The sequence below is a fragment of the Rana temporaria genome, chromosome 3 (genome assembly GCF_905171775.1).
Source record: "Rana temporaria chromosome 3, aRanTem1.1, whole genome shotgun sequence".
Taxonomy (NCBI): Eukaryota; Metazoa; Chordata; class Amphibia; order Anura; family Ranidae; genus Rana; species Rana temporaria.
Window position 1 is genome coordinate 460,017,545 of NC_053491.1, and position 21,892 is coordinate 460,039,436.

Genomic DNA, 21,892 nt, shown 5'->3' on the forward strand with positions numbered 1-21,892 from the left:
GTTTCACTTTAAAAAGACATACATCGGCCAAATATCCCTCGATATATCGGTTGACCTCTAGTCACTAGAGTTGGTGTCACCCGGTGCGAAAAAAATTGGTGTCACCCCCCTCCACCAACTAAAGTCCCCCTTCAGTACAGACCACCCTCCCTCAGTACAGACCTCCCCCCCCCCCCCACTAAGTACAGACTCCCTGCTGACGTCATAGAAATCAGTCCAGGCACTGCGTCATCCCAACAATAAAGTCTGGATCCACCCAGATCCCTGGACTGACACCAGTCTCAGCCTCTCAGTGAGCCCTTGAGACAGCCTGCTCCTCCCCCTCCACAGCTCAACACTCTAAAGTCTGCTCTCTGCTGACGTCACAGAAATTAGAATTGCAATGACCGCCATTTTATTCTCTAGGGTGTTAGAATATATATATATATATATATATATATATATATATATATATATATATATATATATATATATATATATATATAATGTTTGGGGGTTCTAAGTCATTTTCTAGCAAAAAAAATAACTGTTTTTAACTTGTAAACACCAAATCTCAGAAAGAGGCTCGGTCCTTAAAGTGGTTAAAGTAGCGCAGTGCCGTATCGCAAAAAATGACCTGGTCAGGAAGGGGGGGGGTAAATCTTCCAGAGCTGAAGTGGTTAAACTTGTAAACATATGTCAGAAAAGGCCTGGTCAGCAAATGGTTGAAGTACTTTTCTTGTATCCTTCCATGAGATGTTTTCTCTCACTCTCTATAGACACACAGTGCCCCATCATCTCTCTGAGGTAATCCCCTCCCCCTCACCACATAAAGGGCTCAACAAAGAAAGAACGCGGGAAATTCTCACTCTCGCCCATCTCAGTGGCTGATTCTCCACTAAAGAGGCGGGCCGTGAGCGCCAATCAAATGCGTCTAATTGTTTCGCCGGTAAAGTTCTTGAGCCTGCAGCTCATTGGTTCCAACTCGCGTGTCCCGCCCTCTGTTGCTAAGGGGAGGTGCGAGCTAGCGTGACAGCGTTACCGGGCCAGCCAATCAGGTAAAGGAGTGGGCAAAAGCCCGCGAAAAGAAAGCCCGGGAAAACACAGGAGGCAGCGCCGAGCAGTCAGCGAGTCGTACAGAGCCGGAGCGGACCCGCCATCATCACCAGCTGCAGACATGCCGAGGGACTATCAGGCCGAGAAAGGTAAGGAGGAAGCGGAGCGCGCTGTGGGCGGTGTCGGGGACCCGCCATGAAGTAATGTGTTTGGTATAGTGATCTCAGTCTGAGGGAACACCGGGGTCACGGCTCTGATATTCTGGGGTGAACCGCAACACTCGGAGCGGCCTCTTCCCTTCATATACCCAACGGAAGTCCCCAATATACAGAGCCTCGTGTCTGAGGCCTGTGAAGCCGGGGACTGCCGTGAACAGACCTCCCGCTGTATACACTTACCCGGCCGGGGTGGTCGCTACTCTTACATCCCGGGAGGGGATAGGATAGGCCCGGATCAGACAGACGTACGGCAGGTGGCTGTAAGAAAGCGGGGGTTTTACTTCCGGGTTATTCGAGTCATGTGACCGGCTTGTGGCGCGTGCCTTCTGCCGTGGACGGATCACAAAATGCCGGGCGGAGGAAGGTGTGATGCGGCCCCTGTGTTCGCGTGTACACAGCCGCCTCATCATACAATATAGTCCTTCCTATGAGCAGATGGGGAAGAAATCAGCCTGTGATACACTCTCATCACCACTTGAGGCAGTATTCCATCACAAAACTGTAATATATTGCAGCTTACCAATCATTAGATGTGGTGGCTGCCACAGCTCTGACCTTTATTTCCTCCCTGTTGTTTGCTTCTGGTGATCCTTCTTCTGTATTAGAGCGCCTCCCACTCTGGAGGAAGTAGAACAGGAGGCACTTTTTTTTCCGGACAGCAGTGTTGTCAGTCTGGGGGAGGGGGGGTTAGTGTATCTAAATCTGCTAATACATTGAAGCCAAACTCTAGTTAAAGTGGTTGTACACTTGGTGTATATCCTAAACCTGTGCCGTGTTAGGAGATATTTCACTTGTAATGTGCCGATGATGTAATCTGTGCATGCGCTGGGAAGGAACGGACCTCCGTTTCTCCCCTAGCGGCAGGGTCGTCTTTAAGGCTGGGCAAAAGGGGTAACTGCCCTGTTATTGTTGTGGGGCCCAAAGCAGCTGCCTTATGTATGCCATCTATCCCAGTTTAAATTCCCTTGTCCCTTGAAGTTTGTCCTGTGTCCTGATATCTCAGTGTGAAGTGCTGCTACTAATGCTGCCCAGCTCTGCCCTATTGTGTACAGATGACTCACCTGCAGACCCTGTGTTTACATGTAACCGTCCTTCATATCCAAATAGCTGAGGCCGGCGTCGTTCATATATAAAGGTGGCATTCATATGTATATCATGCCCCTCTGCAGTGAGGAGATGATGTGCTATAACCTCTTGTAACCAATCAGTGAGCAGTATTACTGTACAGTAATTTCTAGCAACCAATCAACAAGAAGAAATCATGTGCTGTAAACTCTAGCAACTAATCAGTGAGCCGCAATGTGTGCTGTAACCTCTAGCAACCAGTCAGTAAGTGGTAATGATATGCTGTAACCTCTGGCAACCAATCACAATCGCTGCCTGAATCTGATACATTAAACTGATTTTAAAGTGGAGGGTCACCCAAAAACTAAATTTTTAACATTAGATTGATGCTTGTTTTGTGAAGGGGAATCGGGTATTTTTTTTAAAATCGAAGCCGTACTTACCGTTTTAGAGATAGATCTTTTCCGCTGCTTCCGGGTATGGTCTTCGGGACTGGGCGTTCCTTTTTGATTGACAGTCTTCCGACGGTTGCATCTATCGCGTCTGGATTTTCCGAAAGTAGCCGATCGTCGGTGCGCAGGCGCCGTATAGAGGCGCACCGACGTTCGGCTACTCGTGACGCGATAGATGCGACCGTCGGAAGACTGTCAATCAAATAGGAACGCCCAGTCCCGCAGCCCATACCCGGAAGCGGCGGAGAAGATCGCTCTCTAAAACCGTAAGTACTGCTTCGATTTTTAAAAAAAAAACACCCGATTCCTCTTCACAAAACGAGCCTCAATCTAATGTAAAAAATTGTTTTTCAGGTGAACTCCCGCTTTAAGTCTAGATGATATTTATTGTATGTCTCAGAGCAGGTGGAGATCAAAATTGCACGGGGGGGGCCCCAAGATTTTTTTTTGCCCATGGTCCAACGTTAAAGACGGCCCTGCCTAGCGTGTGCTGTTACTGACGGCTCATGTGTGGGAGTGACGTCACAGGCCCCGGCCAGTCAGAGCCTGTGGCCCTGGAAGGAAGAGGGTGCATAAATGGAGGCAGGGTTCACAGGGGACAGCGTGGGCTTCATTTGCAGGTATGCAGTGCATACTACTAGCCCATTATGCTTTTCATTTGCAGGGTTTGCTCTGGGCAAAAGAGGAAGTAAAACCTGACAGGGGGTTTACTTCGTTTTTAAAGTGATTATATAAACTTGGTTCTACCTACAGGCAAACCCTGTGATGAGGCTTGTCTGTAGATCTGGGAATGTCTCCTAAACTTGCACAGAGTGTATGTAGCCGATGACATCACCGGTGCATGCGCTCTGAAGGGTCTAGCTTGGTGTTCTGTCCAAGTGCCCCCCAATCGAATAATGCTTAAGCAGGACTGAGCTGCACTCGACTGAGTTGCCGATCAGCTGGGCTGACGTAACCAACGTCACTTTAGTTTCCCAGTCTGATGGGTCGCCTATTCTGATGGAACACCGGCATGGGTGTTCGAACAGTGCCCGGGATGAACTGCGCATGCACTGTACTTCATCAGCTAGGGCAGTGTTTCTCAACTCCAGTCCGCAAGGCGCCCCAACAGGTCATGTTTTCAGGTTTTCCCTCAGATGAAATGGCTGTGGTAATCACTAGGGCAGTGAAACTGATCAAATCACCTGTGAAAAATAATGGAAAGCCTGAAAACATGACCTGTTGGGGCGCCTTGAGGACTGGAGTTGAGAAACACTGAGCTAGGGTGACCATGACGCATACACACATCGTAAGAGGTATCACTCGACGGGAGATACTATTTCAAAAGTCACAAAATTAAACCTGTACAAACAGCGGGGGGAGTCCATAGTTCTCACGCTGTGCCTCGCTGTTGGTTGCCCTTCAGCAGCGATGCACAATCTGAGAACTACGGTCCCCCCCCCCTGCTGTTTGTACAGGTTTAATTTTGTGACTTTTGAAATGGTATCTCCCATCGAGCGATACCTCTTACGATGTGCCCTTTAAACTGGCAAGCCCCCTGTGTCTGCTCCCAACCTATCTCATCACCACCTCATCTCTGCCCCCCTGTTCTCAACAGACTGGCAGCTGACTCCAGTCCTCCTGCAGACCCTGCACTTTTTGCTTCCCAGCTCTGCAATGGATTGCAGTTGGTGGCAACAAGATTTACAATTTTTGTTTAAAGGCTTTTCAACTAAATGATTGTTTTTCATCTTTTAATTTCCAGAGAAATGCAAAACCTTCCTTCAGGAATTTTACAAAGATGATGAGTCTGGAAAGAAGAACTTTAAATATGGAACCCAGCTGGTGAGTGTCATTGAGGGCATCATGTGGTGGTCTGGTGTAATGTTGGCCCAATCCTCTTCAGGCCCACACAGAGCCTAGCTTCACCCACCTAGAACAGGAAACGCAAGGTTCACATTCAAATGGTGTCACCTGTGTTAGTTATTTTGTTTTTTTTCCCTTGGCCTAGCAGGAACAAATTTTCTAGTACCGTTTTTTTTTGGCCCGTATTGGTAGGTAGGGCCCCCCACCTAATTTAAGTGGTTTTCTGGGGCAAAGGGGACCTAAGTGCTTTTAAGGAAAGGTGGGGCAGGAGACCTTTCTCAACCCCTTTGTTAGAAAAGCAGGAACAAAGATTGTCTCTGGACAGTCGCACACTGAACAAATTGTAGCCTTTATTGAAAAAAGGACAGCAGTACAAGTCACAGCAAAGTGACGTAAAATAAAACCCGACTACTGATGCGTTTCGCACTAACACTAGTGCTTAGTCATAGAAAACCCAGGCCCCTTAAGGGGTTTGCTATGCTGGGAGGCGGGGCTTATGGCAACATGATTGGTGGTCACATGATCGCAAGAGTCCTGATTGCAAACTGATCGTGAACACTGTGAGCCGCTGGTCATTGTGTCAGGAGTGCGCAAGGCACACACTCTCGGTATAGCACTCTCGGTGCTTTTGCACACAAATATGCGACCCTCGATGCCAAGGCCCGTCAGCTGAGAGGCTGGATGTTTGAGAGGGCACTCTGCACCAAGTGGAGGAATAAAAATTATAACCTTGCATTCCTTAAAAAAAGGGGGGGGGGTTCTTATTTTTTGCCACTGTGTCGCTTTAACTGACAATTGCGCGGTTGTGCGATGCTGTACCCAAATGAAATTTGCATCTTTTCCCCCCACAATTGGAGCTTTCTTTTGGTGTTTGATCACCTCTGCGGTTTTTATTTGCGCTATAAACACACTTGAAGGAAATAAGAAATATAACTGCGCCAACAAAAATTGGTAGCAACCAAGACTAAATTAGAAGTAAATATACAAATGTGAATGGAAACTCAAACCATATACATTAATTGGTTTGAGTTAATCGAATTAAATATGTATACTTGAAGGAAACTTAAGTTTTTGCTATAATAAATATCCCTTTTTTCAAAACAATTTTTTTTTCCTCAGTTTAGGCCGATATACATATTTTTGGTAAAATTTTGGGGATGTGATGGCGGACACTTGAGGCATTTTGGAACCATTGGCAATTTTACAGCAATCAGTGCTATAAAAATGCACTGATTACTGTAAAAATGTCACTGGCAGGCAAGGGGTTAACACTAGGGGCAATCAAGGGGTTAATCGTGTCCTAGGAAGTGATTCGAACTGTGGGGGTTGGAACTTGCTAGGGGGAAACAGATCACTGATCATACTTTGTATGAACATACAATCGGACATTTCTCCCCTGAAAGAAACTGGAGCTGTGTGTTTACACACAGCTCCTGGTTCTCACTTTGTCGCAAACGATCGCCCAGCAGTCATCGTGCCCACCGGGCACTTGCCATGGGCATGCCCCTAGTGACCACAGGGCGAAGCGACGTAACATAACGTTGTTTTGCCAGAGCCATGTTGCCACAGTAAAACTGCGGCGGCAAGTGGGTTAAAGTGGAGCTCCACCCACAAGGAGCTGCTCCTTTTATTGGCAACCCCCCACTGCCACATGGAATATGGGTATTGAAAGCTGCCCCCCCCCCCCATATTTCCAATATATTGACCCTTCAGGTTCCTAAAAAATATTGATTGCATCTTTAACTTTTATATTCATGAAATAAACAAAAACCAAAAGGTTGACGCTGCGCTAAATTAAATATTGAATTATAAATGTAAATAGCTGCTAGCACTAAATTGTGTACAACAACTTGGTAACATAAAAAAGAAAAAAACAGTGCAGCGCTAGTGAGTGATATTGTGCTCATATAAATTAATAATAAACAAAAAAAGTCATTCTGGAATAAACTGAAAATTTAGCCAGAATAGGAAAAAACATAAAAATGCAGATGGATATATGAAGAAAAAGTCTTAAAAAGCCACGAAACAAAGTTCATATGACTCTATCCAGTAATTTTCCTTGTGAAAGAGAAGTGGATTGTGCAGACAATGTGAAAGACTCTTGATTGATGTGAGGTAAGCTGTCACCAATACACCCGTGAGGAAGGATAAGATTGCCTGCTTACCAGATGAAAAGACTGTTTTGCATCAGTCTAATAGGGCCTGTGGGAAGTCTGGTCTCCCAATACCTTAGCCGTCAAGATAACCACGGTATAGCTCAGCATACAATCCGAAGAGTCATAAACCAAAAAAAAAGAGAAGAAGGACCTCTCATAGCGTATAACGTTTAAAAATAGAAGAGGGTTTAATAAAAATTGCACTTACAATTAGGCAATATAAATACAGCATGGATAGCAAAACGTCTCCGATCTCTTGTTCCGATGCTTCTCGCTACTCGGTCAGGAAAACACAGCCAGCGTTCAGGACGGAACGCGATGACGTCACGGCACCCTACGATCGTTTCGCCGCTAATGGACTTCAACGGGGGAGTAAGCCGGATTTACTCCGGCTTACTCCCCCGTTGAAGTCCATTAGCAGCGAAACGATCGTAGGGTGCCGTGACGTCATCGCGTTCCGTCCTGAACGCTGGCTGTGTTTTCCTGACCGAGTAGCGAGAAGCATCGGAACAAGAGATCGGAGACGTTTTGCTATCCATGCTGTATTTATATTGCCTAATTGTAAGTGCAATTTTTATTAAACCCTCTTCTATTTTTAAACGTTATACGCTATGAGAGGTCCTTCTTCTCTTTTTTTTGGTTTATGACTCTTCGGATTGTATGCTGAGCTATACCGTGGTTATCTTGACGGCTAAGGTATTGGGAGACCAGACTTCCCACAGGCCCTATTAGACTGATGCAAAACAGTCTTTTCATCTGGTAAGCAGGCAATCTTATCCTTCCTCACGGGTGTATTGGTGACAGCTTACCTCACATCAATCAAGAGTCTTTCACATTGTCTGCACAATCCACTTCTCTTTCACAAGGAAAATTACTGGATAGAGTCATATGAACTTTGTTTCGTGGCTTTTTAAGACTTTTTCTTCATATATCCATCTGCATTTTTATGTTTTTTCCTATTCTGGCTAAATTTTCAGTTTATTCCAGAATGACTTTTTTTGTTTATTATTAATTTATATGAGCACAATATCACTCACTAGCGCTGCACTGTTTTTTTCTTTTTTATATTCATGAACCTCTGTAATATGGCAGTGCTCTCTGCTTGGTCTTCATTGCTAATTTATTTTAATTCCTCCCCCCCCCCCCCCCCATTTTCTATTCCAGACAAATATTGCCCACAGGGAGCAAGTGTCCCTCTACATAGACCTGGATGATCTGGCAGAAGAAGATCCTGAGTTGGTGGATGCCATTTGTGAGAACACCAGAAGATACTCCAATCTCTTTGCTGATGCGGTCCAGGAGTTGTTACCCCAGTACAAGGAAAAAGAGGTGAATGCAGAAAGTGGAAGGGTCCCCCCCCCCCCCTCATAAGGGTCTTGCTGGGAAAATTGCAAAAAATAAACCTAATGTGAAAGGCAGTTTTGTGTGTTCTCCATACCTGGAAGCGTTGGGTATATTTTGGGACTGTTCAGTTTTTAGATGTGAGTACGTTCTAATTATATTGTGGGCAACCCCGGAGAGGTGGACATGTACTTTTAATACACAAACTAAAATTAGAACACATGTGTAACAGAGGTGAGTGTAGGTTTAGTATTTGATTGGACTTGCACTTTATTTCTGTTTTTAATAAATACATTGGTAAACAAAATGTTTCTTACAGCTAGGATCACACCTGTGCCATGTATTTTTAAATGTGTTGCCATTTAACTCCTCTAACAATATTGGTGGTAGACCAACCAACATTGAGCAAGATAACACACGGCACCCAAATGCACAGGTGTGATCGGGGCTTAATGCAGGGCGAGTGCTTGCAAATTGTTCTGTCTGGCTTAGATATCGGATTCAGCAGGCGTTATTTCAGGCTCTGAGAATTTGCCAAGATTTCACATGCAGTCCGCTTAGCGTTTTTTATTACTTTTAAAGGAGTTGTAAAGGTACAATTTTTTTTTTTTTTTTTTTTGTTTCCTAAGTCGCTTCCTTTTCCTTAGTGCAGTCCTCCTTCACTTACCTCATCCTTCGGTTTTGCTTTTAAATGTCCTTATTTCGTCTGAGAATCCTCACTTCCTGTTCTTCTGTCTGTAACTACACACCGTAATGCGAGGCTTTCTCCCTGGTGTGGAGTGTCGTGCTCGCCCCCTCCCTTGGACGTCAGGACTCTACGCTGCAAATAAAGGAGCTTTGTCTTAGTGGGCATCCTGACTCTCCTGTAGTCCAAGGGAAGGGGCGAGCACGACACTCCACACCAGGGAGAAAGCCTTGCATTACTGTGTGGAGTTACAGACAGAACAGGAAGTGAGGATTTCTCAGAAGAAATGAGGACATTTAAAAGCAAAATGGAAGGATGAGGTAAGTGAAGGAGGACTGCACTAAGGTAAGGGAAGCTATTTACAAAAAACAAATTGTACCTTCACAACCCCTTTAAAGTGGTTGTAAACCCACTTCTTTGGCTTTTACCTACAGGTAAGCCTATAACAAGGCTTACCTGTAGGTAAGGAGAATATCTCCTAAACCTGCACGGTTTAGGAGATATTCCCCTCGCAATGCGGCGCATTGCATATTAGCTCATTATGACTTTTTGCCTTGCAGGAGAGAAAAAATAAAATAAATTTGATGCTGGTTTACAACCGCTTTAAGGTTTATCTTGATGCGTTCTTTGCATTAAAAAAAAATCACTCGCACCTCCTGGTTGGCTGAGACAGAGCAGTGGCTGTTGAGCAGGGCAGAGGGGTCGGGGCTTTGTCTGAATGGATGCACGGAGCTCTGCCTCGGCTCGGGTGCCCCCTGTAGCTGGCTGAGGGACCTGAGAAGAGGATGACCTGGGCTGCTCTGTGCAAAACCAACTGCATAGAGGCAGTAAGTATAACATGCGTCTTTAAAAAAAAAAAAAGAGCCTTTGCAATCACTTTATGCTTTTAATGGGTTTTGCATGCTGGAAAGTGTGTGGGTTTTTTTTTTTTTTTTGACAGGGTCACCAGGCAGTTTTATACATGCAGAGTTTAATACCAAACACAAGACGATGTACTGAACTCTTGAAAAAATGTACTCTTCATAGGTTGTGCATAAAGACTCTCTAGATGTCTACATAGAACATCGGTTAATGATGGAGCAGAGAGGCAGAGACCCCTCGGAGGTCCGGGACCCCCACAACCAGTATCCACCAGAGCTCATGAGAAGATTGTAAGTAGCAGCAATTTTTTGAGTAGTTGTTCAAAGGGTTATCCAGTAATGCTACAGTGGAGTTGATTTACTTAAACTAAAGTGCAAAAAACTGGCTACCATGCTGAGCGGCACCAATCTACTTTTAACTTCAGCTTTTTTAAATTGGCTTTTCCAGTAAAACCTGGAGCTGATTGGTGGTTTCTATGCAGAACTGCATCAGATTTTCCACGGTATAGTTTTAGTAAATGACCCTCATTGTTTCGAGTATCGCATGTGATTGGGATGTTTCTGACCACATGGGAGCTAATGAACTCGTATATTGTACAGAGGGATTTTCCAACCTGTTGGAATTTCGCGCTCCAGTGCCCCACTCTTCTAAGGGGAAAGATTAACAATGACACAAACTATACCAGTATTGACTCTTGTGTATTTCCCCCTCCAGTGAACTGTACTTCAAGGCTCCCACCAGTTCCAAAGCTCGCGTTGTCCGTGATGTGAAAGCCGAATCAATTGGTAAACTGGTTACTGTGAGGGGAATCGTGACCAGGGTCACAGAGGTCAAACCCATGATGGTGGTAGCAACTTATACCTGTGACCAGTGTGGTGCTGAGACTTATCAACCAGTAAGTAATATTTATCTCAGCCAGGTCCACAAACAAATCTGTCCACAATCCCCCCTCCAGTTTTAGTACTTGCATTTACAGTGGGGAAAATTATTTGATCCCCCCCCCCTGCACAATATCCAGAAAAACACTTGATAAAAAATGGAGTTACCGTTCAGTGAGTAAAATAAGTATTTAAACCCCAAGCAGAACATGACTTGGTACTTGTTGGGGAAACCCTTGTTGACAAGCAGAGGTCAGACTTTCTTGTAGTTGGTGACCAGATTTGCACACATCTCAGGAGGTATTTTGGTCCACTCTTCTTTACAGATCTTCTCTAAATCCTGTTTTGGGCCATTGTCATGCTGAAAGACCCATCCATGACCCATCTTCAGTGTTCTGCCTGAGTCGGCCGGCCTGTACCTTTGTTTCTCTGCAAAAAAAAAAAAACCCTCCCAAGTATATTTCCACCTCGTGCTTGGATGTAGGGATGATCTTGGGGCCAGTCAGCATTTTCCTGCATAATCCTGGATATTTATGCAGGGAGCTGAAACTTGGATTTGCCAAGAAACCTTACAGATTTAGAGAAGATCTGTAAAGAGTGGACCGAAATCCCTCCTGAGATGTGTGCAACCTAACCTGGTCACCAACTACAAGAAACGTCTGACCTCTGTGCTTGCCAACAAGTGTTTCTCCACCAAGTAATAAGTCCATGTTTTGCTTCCGGATCAAATACTTATTTTACTCAATGAACTGCAACTCTATAACCTCTTGTCTTATGTGGATTTGCAGTGGTGGGTTGGAATAGTAAGGGAAGTTGTTGCACTGGAAGGGGACTCTGCTCCGTGGAAGAAGTATAGGGTATAAAATGTAGTTTTATGTGTGGTTTCGTTATTTAGTCTAAATTTTTTATTTTTTGTTTACAGATCCAGTCTCCAACCTTCATGCCTCTCATAATGTGTCCAAGTAAAGAGTGTCAGACTAACCGGTCAGGTGGCAGACTCTACTTGCAAACTAGGGGGTCAAAGTTTGTCAAGTTCCAGGAACTGAAGATTCAGGAGCATGTAAGTAGGATATATATATTACACTTTTTTTTTTTTTTTTTTTTTTTCCCTCCCACGAGAACTTCATCTAAGTCTTTGCCTTTTTTTTTTGTATGTTTAGAGTGACCAAGTACCAGTTGGCAATATTCCTCGCTGTATGAGTGTGTACGTGCGAGGAGAGAATACCCGTCTGACCCAGCCAGGTGATCATATCAGCATTACTGGGATCTTCCTTCCTATGCTAAAGACTGGTTTTCGGCAAGTAGTACAGGTAAGTGAGCCGAGTGCATGGTTAGAGTGGGGGTTTTTTTTTTTTGTTTTGTTTGAAAAAAAAAATTTTATTTTACAATTTACATTTGAAACCTAGTTCTGCAAGTTACAAGGCAATACTGGGGGAAATGCATAAAAGAAATATGGCTTGTACACATATAGGCACAGTAGATCAAAAAACGTATTCAGATCGAACAATGGACTCAGTAACTATAAATGAGGACTCAAGCCATCTATTCCAGATTTTGTTTCAACTAGGTTTCATGCAAAAAATGTTTTAGTGAATTTGTCTATTTCTGCATCTGGGAATATCCCCTAGTAAGCATTGTTTGGGATCCAGGGTCAATGGGGATCCCATGTCGTCATGTCATGGAGGAAGTCCACAATCTGATTCCACAGACCCAGGGTTTTTTGTTTTTACACGCTTACTTTGGCTTTTGGGCATGATGCATAATGGTTGTGTTCTCCTCCTGTAGGGTCTTCTTTCTGAGACTTACATGGAAGCTCATCGAATCACTAAAATGAATAAAACGGAGGATGATGAGCTGGGAACAGAGGAGCTGAGTGAGGAGGAACTACGACAGATTACAGGTGTGCAGAAACCTAACTTCAGAGTTTGAAAATGACTCAAGTCTTCAATAACCTCCTACAGTTACCAGTTTTTATTGTGAAGAAATAGGTCTAACTTGGTGCACTTTTTTTTTCTTTTTAGAGGAAGACTTCTATGAGAAACTGGCTGCCTCCATTGCCCCAGAGATCTATGGTCATGAAGATGTGAAGAAGGCACTGCTGCTTCTCCTGGTGGGTGGTGTTGACCAGTCTCCCCGGGGCATGAAGATAAGAGGTATGTCTTGGCCTACTGACTTCATAAGAACATGGTGGGTGGAGGATATCCTAGTGAGGGCTGAACATGACTTGTAATGTTCTTGTGATTATATTTTGATTTCCCTTCATGTGATCTGACTCTGTCTTTAACTTTTTTTAAGGAAACATAAACATCTGCCTTATGGGAGACCCCGGAGTAGCAAAGTCCCAGCTTCTGTCTTACATTGATCGTCTAGCTCCTCGCAGTGAGTATCTTATGTGTTGAGATAATGACACTCATTTTATTATCATAGAACAGGTATGCAGATCAGACTTTACTGGCTGCATGCTTGTTCTAAGACTGCCCGACAACATGCATTTCGGCCCCTGTAGTTTTTCGCAACGGGTGTCTTGACATTTGTTTTCCACATGCAGGTCAGTACACAACTGGACGAGGTTCGTCTGGGGTGGGTCTCACGGCTGCTGTAATGAAAGATCAAGTAACGGGGGAGATGACTCTGGAAGGCGGAGCTCTGGTGTTGGCAGATCAGGGTGTCTGTTGTATAGACGAGTTTGATAAGATGATGGATGGCGACCGCACAGCCATTCATGAGGTCATGGAGCAGCAGACCATCTCTATCGCTAAGGTGAGGATCTGATAAATGGTACATTTGTAGGCAGTAATAGTGGCCCTTTTTATTGTAAAGTGACCTATACTTTTATATTCCACCCTGCTTGCGTTTCTTCTGATCATGTGCCCACTGTGACGGCCAATCTGTGGTCACCTGATCGGAATGCCCGCCTCTTGGCATTTAGGACCTCATAAAAGGGCCAGGAGGCAGCAGCGGGAAGGGGGTCAAACCGCTGTGGCAGTAACGAGCACTTGTGCGTTTAGGGAAAGGGGAAGTAACCACTCCAGATGGATATGCTTGGCTAATCAGTCTCCTAAAGACCACAGGTTCTGGCAATGCATATAGCAAATGACAAAGGGAGATGTTTAGACACCCGCACTCCCGGAAAAAAATCCTTAAGCCCAGGTTCACACTGGGTACGATTTCCTTCGATTTGAGATGTGATTTCACATGTGAAATCGCATCTCAAATCGGCGGCATTTGTTGGCAATGACACTGTCCTAATCGGTGCGACGCCGCATCTGCGACGCCGCATCTGCGACGCTGCACCGATTTCAAAAAGTAGTTCCTGTACTACTTTTTGCGATTTCTGGCTGCGATTTACATTGACATCTGTGCAGAAACCTGCACAGAGGTCTCTGAAATCGGGACTGCCAGCGGGAGTGAAATCGTGCGAGTTCAGCTGAACTCGCACGGCTTCACTCCCGCAGCCCAGTGTGAACCAGGGCTCAATTTTTATTTATTTTTTTGGTAAAATTAATACACTACAATCCACAGCAAATGAAAAATCGGGACGCACAGCTTGTGCGTTTTAGCCTTGGCAAATGTGTGCAAAAGGCAGGGGATGCTGCAGTGATTATTGAAAAGACAAACTGTCTTTTTTTGCGTTTTCTGTCTTTGCAGATACGCATGGGTCACGTTTTTTACATCTGCATTTTATGGAAAGAGCCAGGGACTTGTTTTTGGTTTCACTAGACTGTACACGTTTTTGATTATTGAACACAAACTGCACCTGCATAGGTGTGTGGACCAGGCCTGAGGGAACACATTTAACCACTAGAGCACCGGGCCATCGTCAAATGACGGCTCCACGGTGACTCTGAAAATTCAACAGGACGTCAATTGACGTCCTGTATTCTTGCGGCCACTGGGGGGCGCGCGAGCCCCGAGATGCCGATGCGCGTGCCTGGCGGTCGCGATGTCCGCCAGGCACTCGGAATCGGCGGCTACAGGGACAAGACGTGGAGCTCTGTGTGTAATGATGGGGTGTAAACACAGAGCTCCACGTGCTGTCAGGGGAGAGAGGAGACCGATCTGTGTCCCTTGTACATAGGGACACAGCATCGGTCACCTCCCCCAGTCACCCCCCTTCCCCCACAGTTAGAACACAATTTGGGTATACATATTAACCCCTCCCTCACCCCCTAGTGTTAACCCCTTGAATGCCAGTCACATTTATACAGTAATTAGTGCATATTTATCGCATTAATCGCTGTATAAATGTGAATGGCGCCAAAAACGTGTCAAAAGTGTCCGATGTGTTCGCCGCAATGTCACGGTGACAGTAAAAAAAATCGCAAATCGCCGCCAATACTAGTAAAAAAATTAATAAAATAAAAATGCCATAAATCTATCAGCTATTTTGTAAACGCTATAACTTTTGCGCAAACCAATCAATATATGATCATTGCGATTTTTTTTTTTTTTTTTTTTTTTTTTTTTTTTTTTTTTTTTACCAAAAATATGTAGAAGAATACATATCGGCCTAAACTGAGGGAAAAAAAAACGTTTTTTTTTTTAAAAATTGTGATATTTATTAAATAAAGTAAAAAATTGTGTTTTTTTTTTTTTAAATCGTCGCTCTTTTGTTTATAGCGCAAAAAATAAAAACCGCAGAGGTGATCAAATACCACCAAAAGAAAGCTCTATATGTGGGAACAAAATGATAAAAAAATTGTTTGGGTACAGTGTAGCACGACCGCGCAATTGTCATTCAAAGTGCGACAGTGCTGAAAGCTGAAAATTGGCTTGGGCAGGAAGGGGCGTAAGTGCCCGGTATGGAAGTGGTTAATGGTTTAATTTTAATGGTGTGTTTTTTTTTTTTTTTTTTTTTTTCTTGTTTTAGGCTGGAATTATGACAACTCTTAATGCTCGCTGTTCCATCCTTGCTGCTGCTAACCCTGCATATGGGCGATACAACCCGAAAAAGAGTGTGGAGCAGAACATCCAGCTCCCTGCTGCCTTACTCTCCCGATTTGACTTGCTTTGGCTAATCCAGGACAAGCCGGATCGGGATAACGATCTCAGGTGACTCTTTAGCTTGGATGATGCTTGGGTTTTCATGGCACATCTGCAGTCTGTTTTTTATTTTCCCCTTTTTTTGGCAAGTTGACTAATGAAGGTCTGTTGTCTTTAGACTGGCTCAGCACATCACATATGTTCACCAGCACAGCAAACAGCCGCCATCCCAGTTTGAGGCTCTGGATATGAAGCTGATGAGGCGATACATCACCATGTGCAAGAGGAAGCAACCTGGAATCCCAGAATCCCTCGCTGATTATTTGACCGCTGCCTATGTGGAGATGAGGAAAGAAGCGAGAACCAATAAAGACACCACATTCACGTCTGCAAGGACCCTGTTGTCCATTCTGCGACTCTCTACAGCTCTGGTAAAGACTTAATGTGTTACCCCCCCCCCCCCAACATCTCATACTCTTGATATGTACCTGCCCTACTGTGTGCTTTTGTGGAAAAGTATCCTGTTCTTTGTGTTGCTTCCTTTGTACGAAATCACTGGTGTTGCTGCCAGTCACTCTACTTTCCTATTAAATACTGACCACGCTAATCGTGGTCAGTTCTATGCTGTGTGCTCGCCAATACTCAGACTTGTCCTGGTAAGCCCCTGCTGCACAATTATTCACTGGGAAGCTCTGTACTGCTGCTTATCCTCCCCCAGCTCTTATGCAGGTGAGCAGAGGAAATGTGATCACTTATGAAAAAAGAGGAAAAATATTTTTAACGGTGTGTGTGTGTTTTGCCTTTCATTTCTATTTTAAGCTGAATGGGTTGTTTTGCAAAGATCATTTACAATCTTTTTTTTTAAGCGATCGGAATACTTAATGTGAATGTAATGGGAGAACAGTTTTGTCCTTGAAGCTCCAAAGTGCTGTTCGTGCAGGTAGCTGTGTCATAGTCCTACTGTAAGGACAGCACTTCACGAGTTTCCTGTGACCTCCGTCATCCTGAGGCCGATGATAGCAGATTGCACCCAATTCTCTCCAGAAAGGCCGATGTTGACAGGCAGAGACAGGAGCAACTGCTGGTGTGTCCTAGGAGCATTGCACTTGTCTCGGTCTGACAGTGTTGGCAAAACACTACGGCATAATGGACCAAACGCTTCTATTTTGGGCTGAAAAGATGACTGAATGAACATGCTGATGATCGCCCATCATTTGCTCTGTATATAACAATGGTGGAAACGTGTACATTTTGAAAGCCTTACATATATGGCACCTGGATCTGCGGTGTTGATTTCCCCCCCCCCCGAATCGCCCCCATGCTATGACAGAAGTATGTAGACGCCCCTCCAAAACTGAGTTAGAAGGGTATGGTTAATGCTTAAGCATTCAAAGACTTGTGGACAATTGTGCAAATTTGCACTTCCCTTTGACAGTGTGTGGTTAAGACATTAAAAGAACCGCTGTATAAAATTTTTACTACTTTGCATCTGGATGTTTATAAATATTGGTGCCTTGTGAAAGCATTTCTTATAGTGGTGTTGTGGGCTTCTCTAAATCTCCCAATGCTGGGCTGCTGCTACAGTCATGACGGCGTCCCAGAACAGCCGCTATAGGACATGGCAGAACCCCTGATCTCTGTAAAGAGCTGCATCTGTGGCTCTTTACCATGTGATCGGCTGTGTCCAATCAGTTGGTCCCATGTAATGCGGAGATGCTGGGAATCGGTGCCCCTTGCCTCACACTAGCAAGGAGAGCTGATCAGCAGCATTGTGTCGCAGGGGACATTTAATCAGGGCATGAATACAATATAGCGCCAACAGTGTCACCCACCAGTGCCAGCAATCTGTGCCAATTAGTGCTGCCCATCACTGCTGTCCAGGAAAACTACTATACTATTTGAAGCTACCTGGAGATCTAGAAAACTAAGACCCGAGCCACATCCCAAAATAAAATATTTGGAAGAGATGCCCAGGGATTGTATGGGCAAGGGTTGATCCTGACTACAAACAAGTATACTTGTTACTCTTGTACTTGGGATCAACCCTTGCCCATACAATCCCTGGGGCATCTCTTCCAAATGTCATCACTGCTGTCCAGTGCTGCCTCATCGGTGAAGGAGAATTTCACAATCTTTGGTCTTTTTTCCAAAACAAAAACGGCGGTGATTTGAATGCCACCAAAAAGCTCTAATTGTGTGAAGAAAATGATCATTTTAATCTGAATCACAATTGCAGTCATGCAACACTGTACACAAACTGCAGCAGCGCTGAAAAATGGCCTGGGCAGGAAGGGGATGTAAGTGCCCGGTAGGCAAGAGGTTGTAAAAAAACCTGTAATGCAGCTCAAACCCCCCCCCCCCGGTTCACCTACCTGAACCCTGTCTTTATCCCTGGGATGAGCACACCAGCTTGTGTTTGGATTGAAAGCGGCGCAGCCATTGGCTCCCACTGCTGTCAATCAAATCCAATGACGTGGGAGGGACGTGTGTCGATAGATGAAGCAGGACTCGGGAGCGTGCCCATAGGTGTCCCAAAGGGAGTGCTTCTGACAGGCACTTAAGAGGAGGAGCTACTGGCACCCATTAGGGACCCCAGAAGAGGGGTAGGGGATCAGGGCCAAGCTGCAAACCAATGGCACAGAGAAGCAAATATGTTAAGGGTTTAGTAACCCTTTAATGACACCAAACTGGACTGCGGTCTTTGCAACTAACAGTTCTGCCATGGCAGCTAAATGGCCAGTTAAATCCTGGTGGGTGCCACAAATATAAAACTGCCCAGGAAGAATGCATTCTGCACATTTTAACTCTGTGTACAGATGGGTCCTGTGACAGGTTTGGTATTTTTGTGGAGTGTCGTAAACCTCACCTGGACTACCAGGCCTAGGCTGTGAGAAAAAGGCTATTAAGTGACTGACTTCTGCTTTTTAGAGACTTGTGGTGGTCTACAAAAAATCAGAACCTTTTTTGGATTTTACGTTTTGAAAAGGGTTGTGGAATTTTATTTTTTGCTAATGCCAAGTCTACTTTTTTAATAGGCTCGGTTACGTCTTGAAGATATTGTTGAGAAGGAGGATGTGAATGAAGCAATGAGACTAATGGAAATGTCTAAAGACTCTCTGTTGGGTGACAAAGGACAGACTGCAAGGTAAATATCTAGACCTGATCTGTATATAAATCTCCCAGCTGTCTTTTGATCTTCGGACTTGGGAGCGTCCTCCTTTGTTCTCACACTATATATAGTTTATATACTAGGTCTATAGTGGTAAATGTCAAACTATACCTTTTTATTTTGCTTCCAGGACACAACGACCTGCTGATGTGATCTTTGCCACGATTCGTGAGATGGTTCCGGAAAAGGGGGCACGCAGTGTCAAGTTTTCCGAAGCTGAGCAGCGATGCGTTTCCAAAGGCTTCACTCCAGCACAGTTTGAAGCTGCCTTGGAAGAGTATGAGGAGCTGAATGTTTGGCTGGTTAACCAAGCCCGGACAAAGATCACCTTTGTGTGATTTATGTACTCCATGCTGCTTGTGTAAAATAACTGATCTGCATCAAACTTTCTTCACATCCAGACTGTTAAATCTCTTCAGAAATTCCCATTGATGGACAATTGCTGGCAGGCGCAACACACATTTTATCTAGCTATGCCTAGTGGCACATTTATTTAGCGGCATGCTAATACTAAGATGACATGTTGACGCATTTATTTTCATTTCGTTGGCTTCAGGTATTTCTGGTTTTTACTATGGAAACTTGTTTTTCTGACTACAATGAGAATTTTGGTCTCTGAAGTAATTTCAATAAAGACATTTTTATTTGTAAGACTCCAATTTATTCTGTGTGCGAGGCGAGCAATTGGTACTGCCTATATCCTGTTTGGGAAAGACCTTGTAATTGACTTCCAGCAGAAGCTTCCCTCTGGGCATAAAGTTCTGTTTTTGCCATTTTATTCAGATCCCATTATGTATGGCCAGGTCAGCCACACAGGGATCCCAGGTGCAAATCCTCTGGCACTGTCTCCGTGATTTACCTTGTCTAACGGCTCACTCCGTTGACTGAAAAGGCTGATCACTAGAGACCTGTTTAACTTCTGTAGTTGGGAAGATACTGGAGTTTAACCAGGTATTTTTCTGACATTTGTGAAGCAAGAAAGTTGCTTAGAACCCCCCCCCCCCCCCCCCCCCCCCAAATTATATATATATATATATATATATATATATATTTATTCCTATATTGGAGACCCTAGAGCACATGTCTCCAAACTATGGCCCTCCAGTTGCTGAGGAACTACAATTCCCATCATGCCTAGCTAGTCATGTCTGTGTCAGTTTTACAATGCCTCCTGGGATGTGTAGTTCTGCAACAGCTGGAGGGCCATAGTTTGGAGATCCCTGCCCTAGAGAATAAAATGGCGGCGTTGCAATCTTTTGTCACTATTTGTGCAGCGGTCTTTCAAGTACATTTTTGTAAAACTAATTGAAATAGTTAGAACAATTGTATATAAAATTTGTGTGTTGTCCCGATACCACTTTTTTAAGACGGAGTACAAGTACGATACACTTGTTTTTTTTTTTTTTTTTGTTTTTTTTAATTTGACAGTGGCACATGTCTTACTTTTTTTTTTCTCTTCTGTTCATGGACAGACACAGCAGCATCTTGACCATAGGGTATTATCCTCCTAGGCAGAAAAACTGCATGTTAAGTGTTAAACACATCACACAGTACCGTACCTCCCAGGGGGGGCGGTTGCCCTGGGTACCTCCCCCCCCCCCTGCAGCCTCAGTGTTTTTTTTTTCTTTGCCTAGCACAGGAGAATGACATGGCTCCTATGTGGCCTGGGGATTTTTTGCAATTTTATTTTTCTGCATGTTTGGATCCTGAGATCTACAATCAACTGCTGACTGGGTGACAGGCTGCATACTTTTAGTCCCCCCCCCCCCCAAGTTCGGCCATCGAGCGTGTGCCGGCCTTTTAGCTACATGTTGGGCCGTCCAACATGCCTTGTTGCTCCAGGGGTGGCCGGTGAGCTATACGCTCCAGGGCACACATATGACTGGGTTCTCTCTGTGTCAGTGTGCCGGGCCGACAGCCATGTCGTAACCGCACAGATGTTGGTTCTGTCTGGGATGCCTCCAGCCGGTCGTCGCAGGACGGGTAAGTAGCAGTCCCCTTGCATTGGCAGGGTGGTGTGGCTGGGGAGGTCGATTGAGGGTTTACCCCGCTTTCCTCTCTCCCTCCCTACGGTCTGGGTTGGCTGTGGGGGCGCTCTATCCTTGGGCTGTCTGCTCTCCGGGGGGTGGGGTGCTGTTGTTTGCTGTGTGTGGGCCTGTGTTTTTTTGGTGTATCACGCATGGCTGCCATTTTGGCAGTGCCGGGCGCTTTTATTAGATATTGGCGGACACATTTTTTTTTTTTTTGCCCGAATGCTCTATCTACAGAGTGGTGTGGCCATTTTGGAGAGGTGTTTTGCCTCTAGTGGCAAAAATATCAGCGTGAACGGCTCCAGCACACTTCCTGAGGGACGGGGCAGCACTCTAGGAGGCAGACAGCAGCGGTACAGGCCTGGTCGGGGTGGTGAGTCCTCTGGGGGGTCCCTTGTTCTCTGCTGTGGACCTTGCCTTGCATTCCAAGGGTGGCAAAAAAGGGACAAACATGGTGTTGGAACCAGATGCATCTCCCCCAGATATGCCAGAGTTAACCCTTGGTGCCCCTGTACCTACGCGGTCTCTGTGGATGCTATGACGGATGCCTCTGAATCGTGCCCGGCTTCTGCTCCCTTCACAGGTGTCAGAGGATGCAGGCCCAGTCCGCACGGACAGTGAGGCTGACTCTGCATCAGCGCATGATAGGGCGCTGGTGGGAGCTCTTATCCCTGCGGTGCGGGATACTCAAAAAATGGATTCGGTAGAGACATCAGATGTCGGTCCCTTAAGCCGGCTCGCACTGAAAGTGTTTCCTTGTGTTCCTTATCTGGAAAAGGTTTTTGTACAAGGAAGGATCGGCTGCAATTTTTTTTTTCCTCTGTTCCAAGATGTTTTGTGGTCCGTTATCCTTTTGAGGAGGATTTCCTGAAGAAATGGACCCCTCCTCCGTCAGTGGACCCCCTTGTGTCCAGACTCAACAAAGCTACCACGTTGCCTGTGGAGGGGGACTCCTGCTTTCAAGGACCCCGCAGATAGGAGCTGTGGCCCGCTCCATGTTCACGGCGCTGAGACCGGTCTTGGCCGGGGCTATAGTGTCTCAGACACTTACTGAACGGGCAACGTTGTTGCTTCAGGGGTTGGAGGAGCATCAGGCTCCTCCGGACTGTGTGGCGCTGGCCGACCAGTTGGTACAGGGCCTTAAATTTGTCTGAGTTAGCCATGGATACGCTTC

General features: G+C 45.2%; 2 protein-coding genes across 2 annotated transcripts in view; one reads left to right on the plus strand and one right to left on the minus strand.

Moving 5' to 3' along the window:
* Positions 1-1,626, minus strand: part of AP4M1 (adaptor related protein complex 4 subunit mu 1) — a 69,966-nt gene extending 68,340 nt beyond the window's left edge. The window contains exon 1 of the mRNA XM_040346755.1: positions 1,434-1,626. The gene's annotated coding sequence lies outside the window, so the exon portion shown is untranslated. The remainder of the gene's footprint in view (positions 1-1,433) is intronic.
* Positions 1,041-19,341, plus strand: MCM7 (minichromosome maintenance complex component 7). The gene is made up of 15 exons (XM_040346754.1): positions 1,041-1,184; positions 4,515-4,594; positions 7,936-8,100; positions 9,824-9,948; positions 10,373-10,553; positions 11,459-11,596; positions 11,697-11,846; positions 12,322-12,436; positions 12,558-12,689; positions 12,832-12,915; positions 13,085-13,296; positions 15,407-15,588; positions 15,698-15,950; positions 18,555-18,664; positions 18,819-19,341. Exons 1-15 carry the CDS (start codon positions 1,157-1,159, stop codon positions 19,024-19,026), a joined length of 2,163 nt encoding a protein of 720 aa, XP_040202688.1. The 5' UTR covers positions 1,041-1,156; the 3' UTR covers positions 19,027-19,341.
* The last annotated feature ends 2,551 nt before the right edge of the window (positions 19,342-21,892 follow it).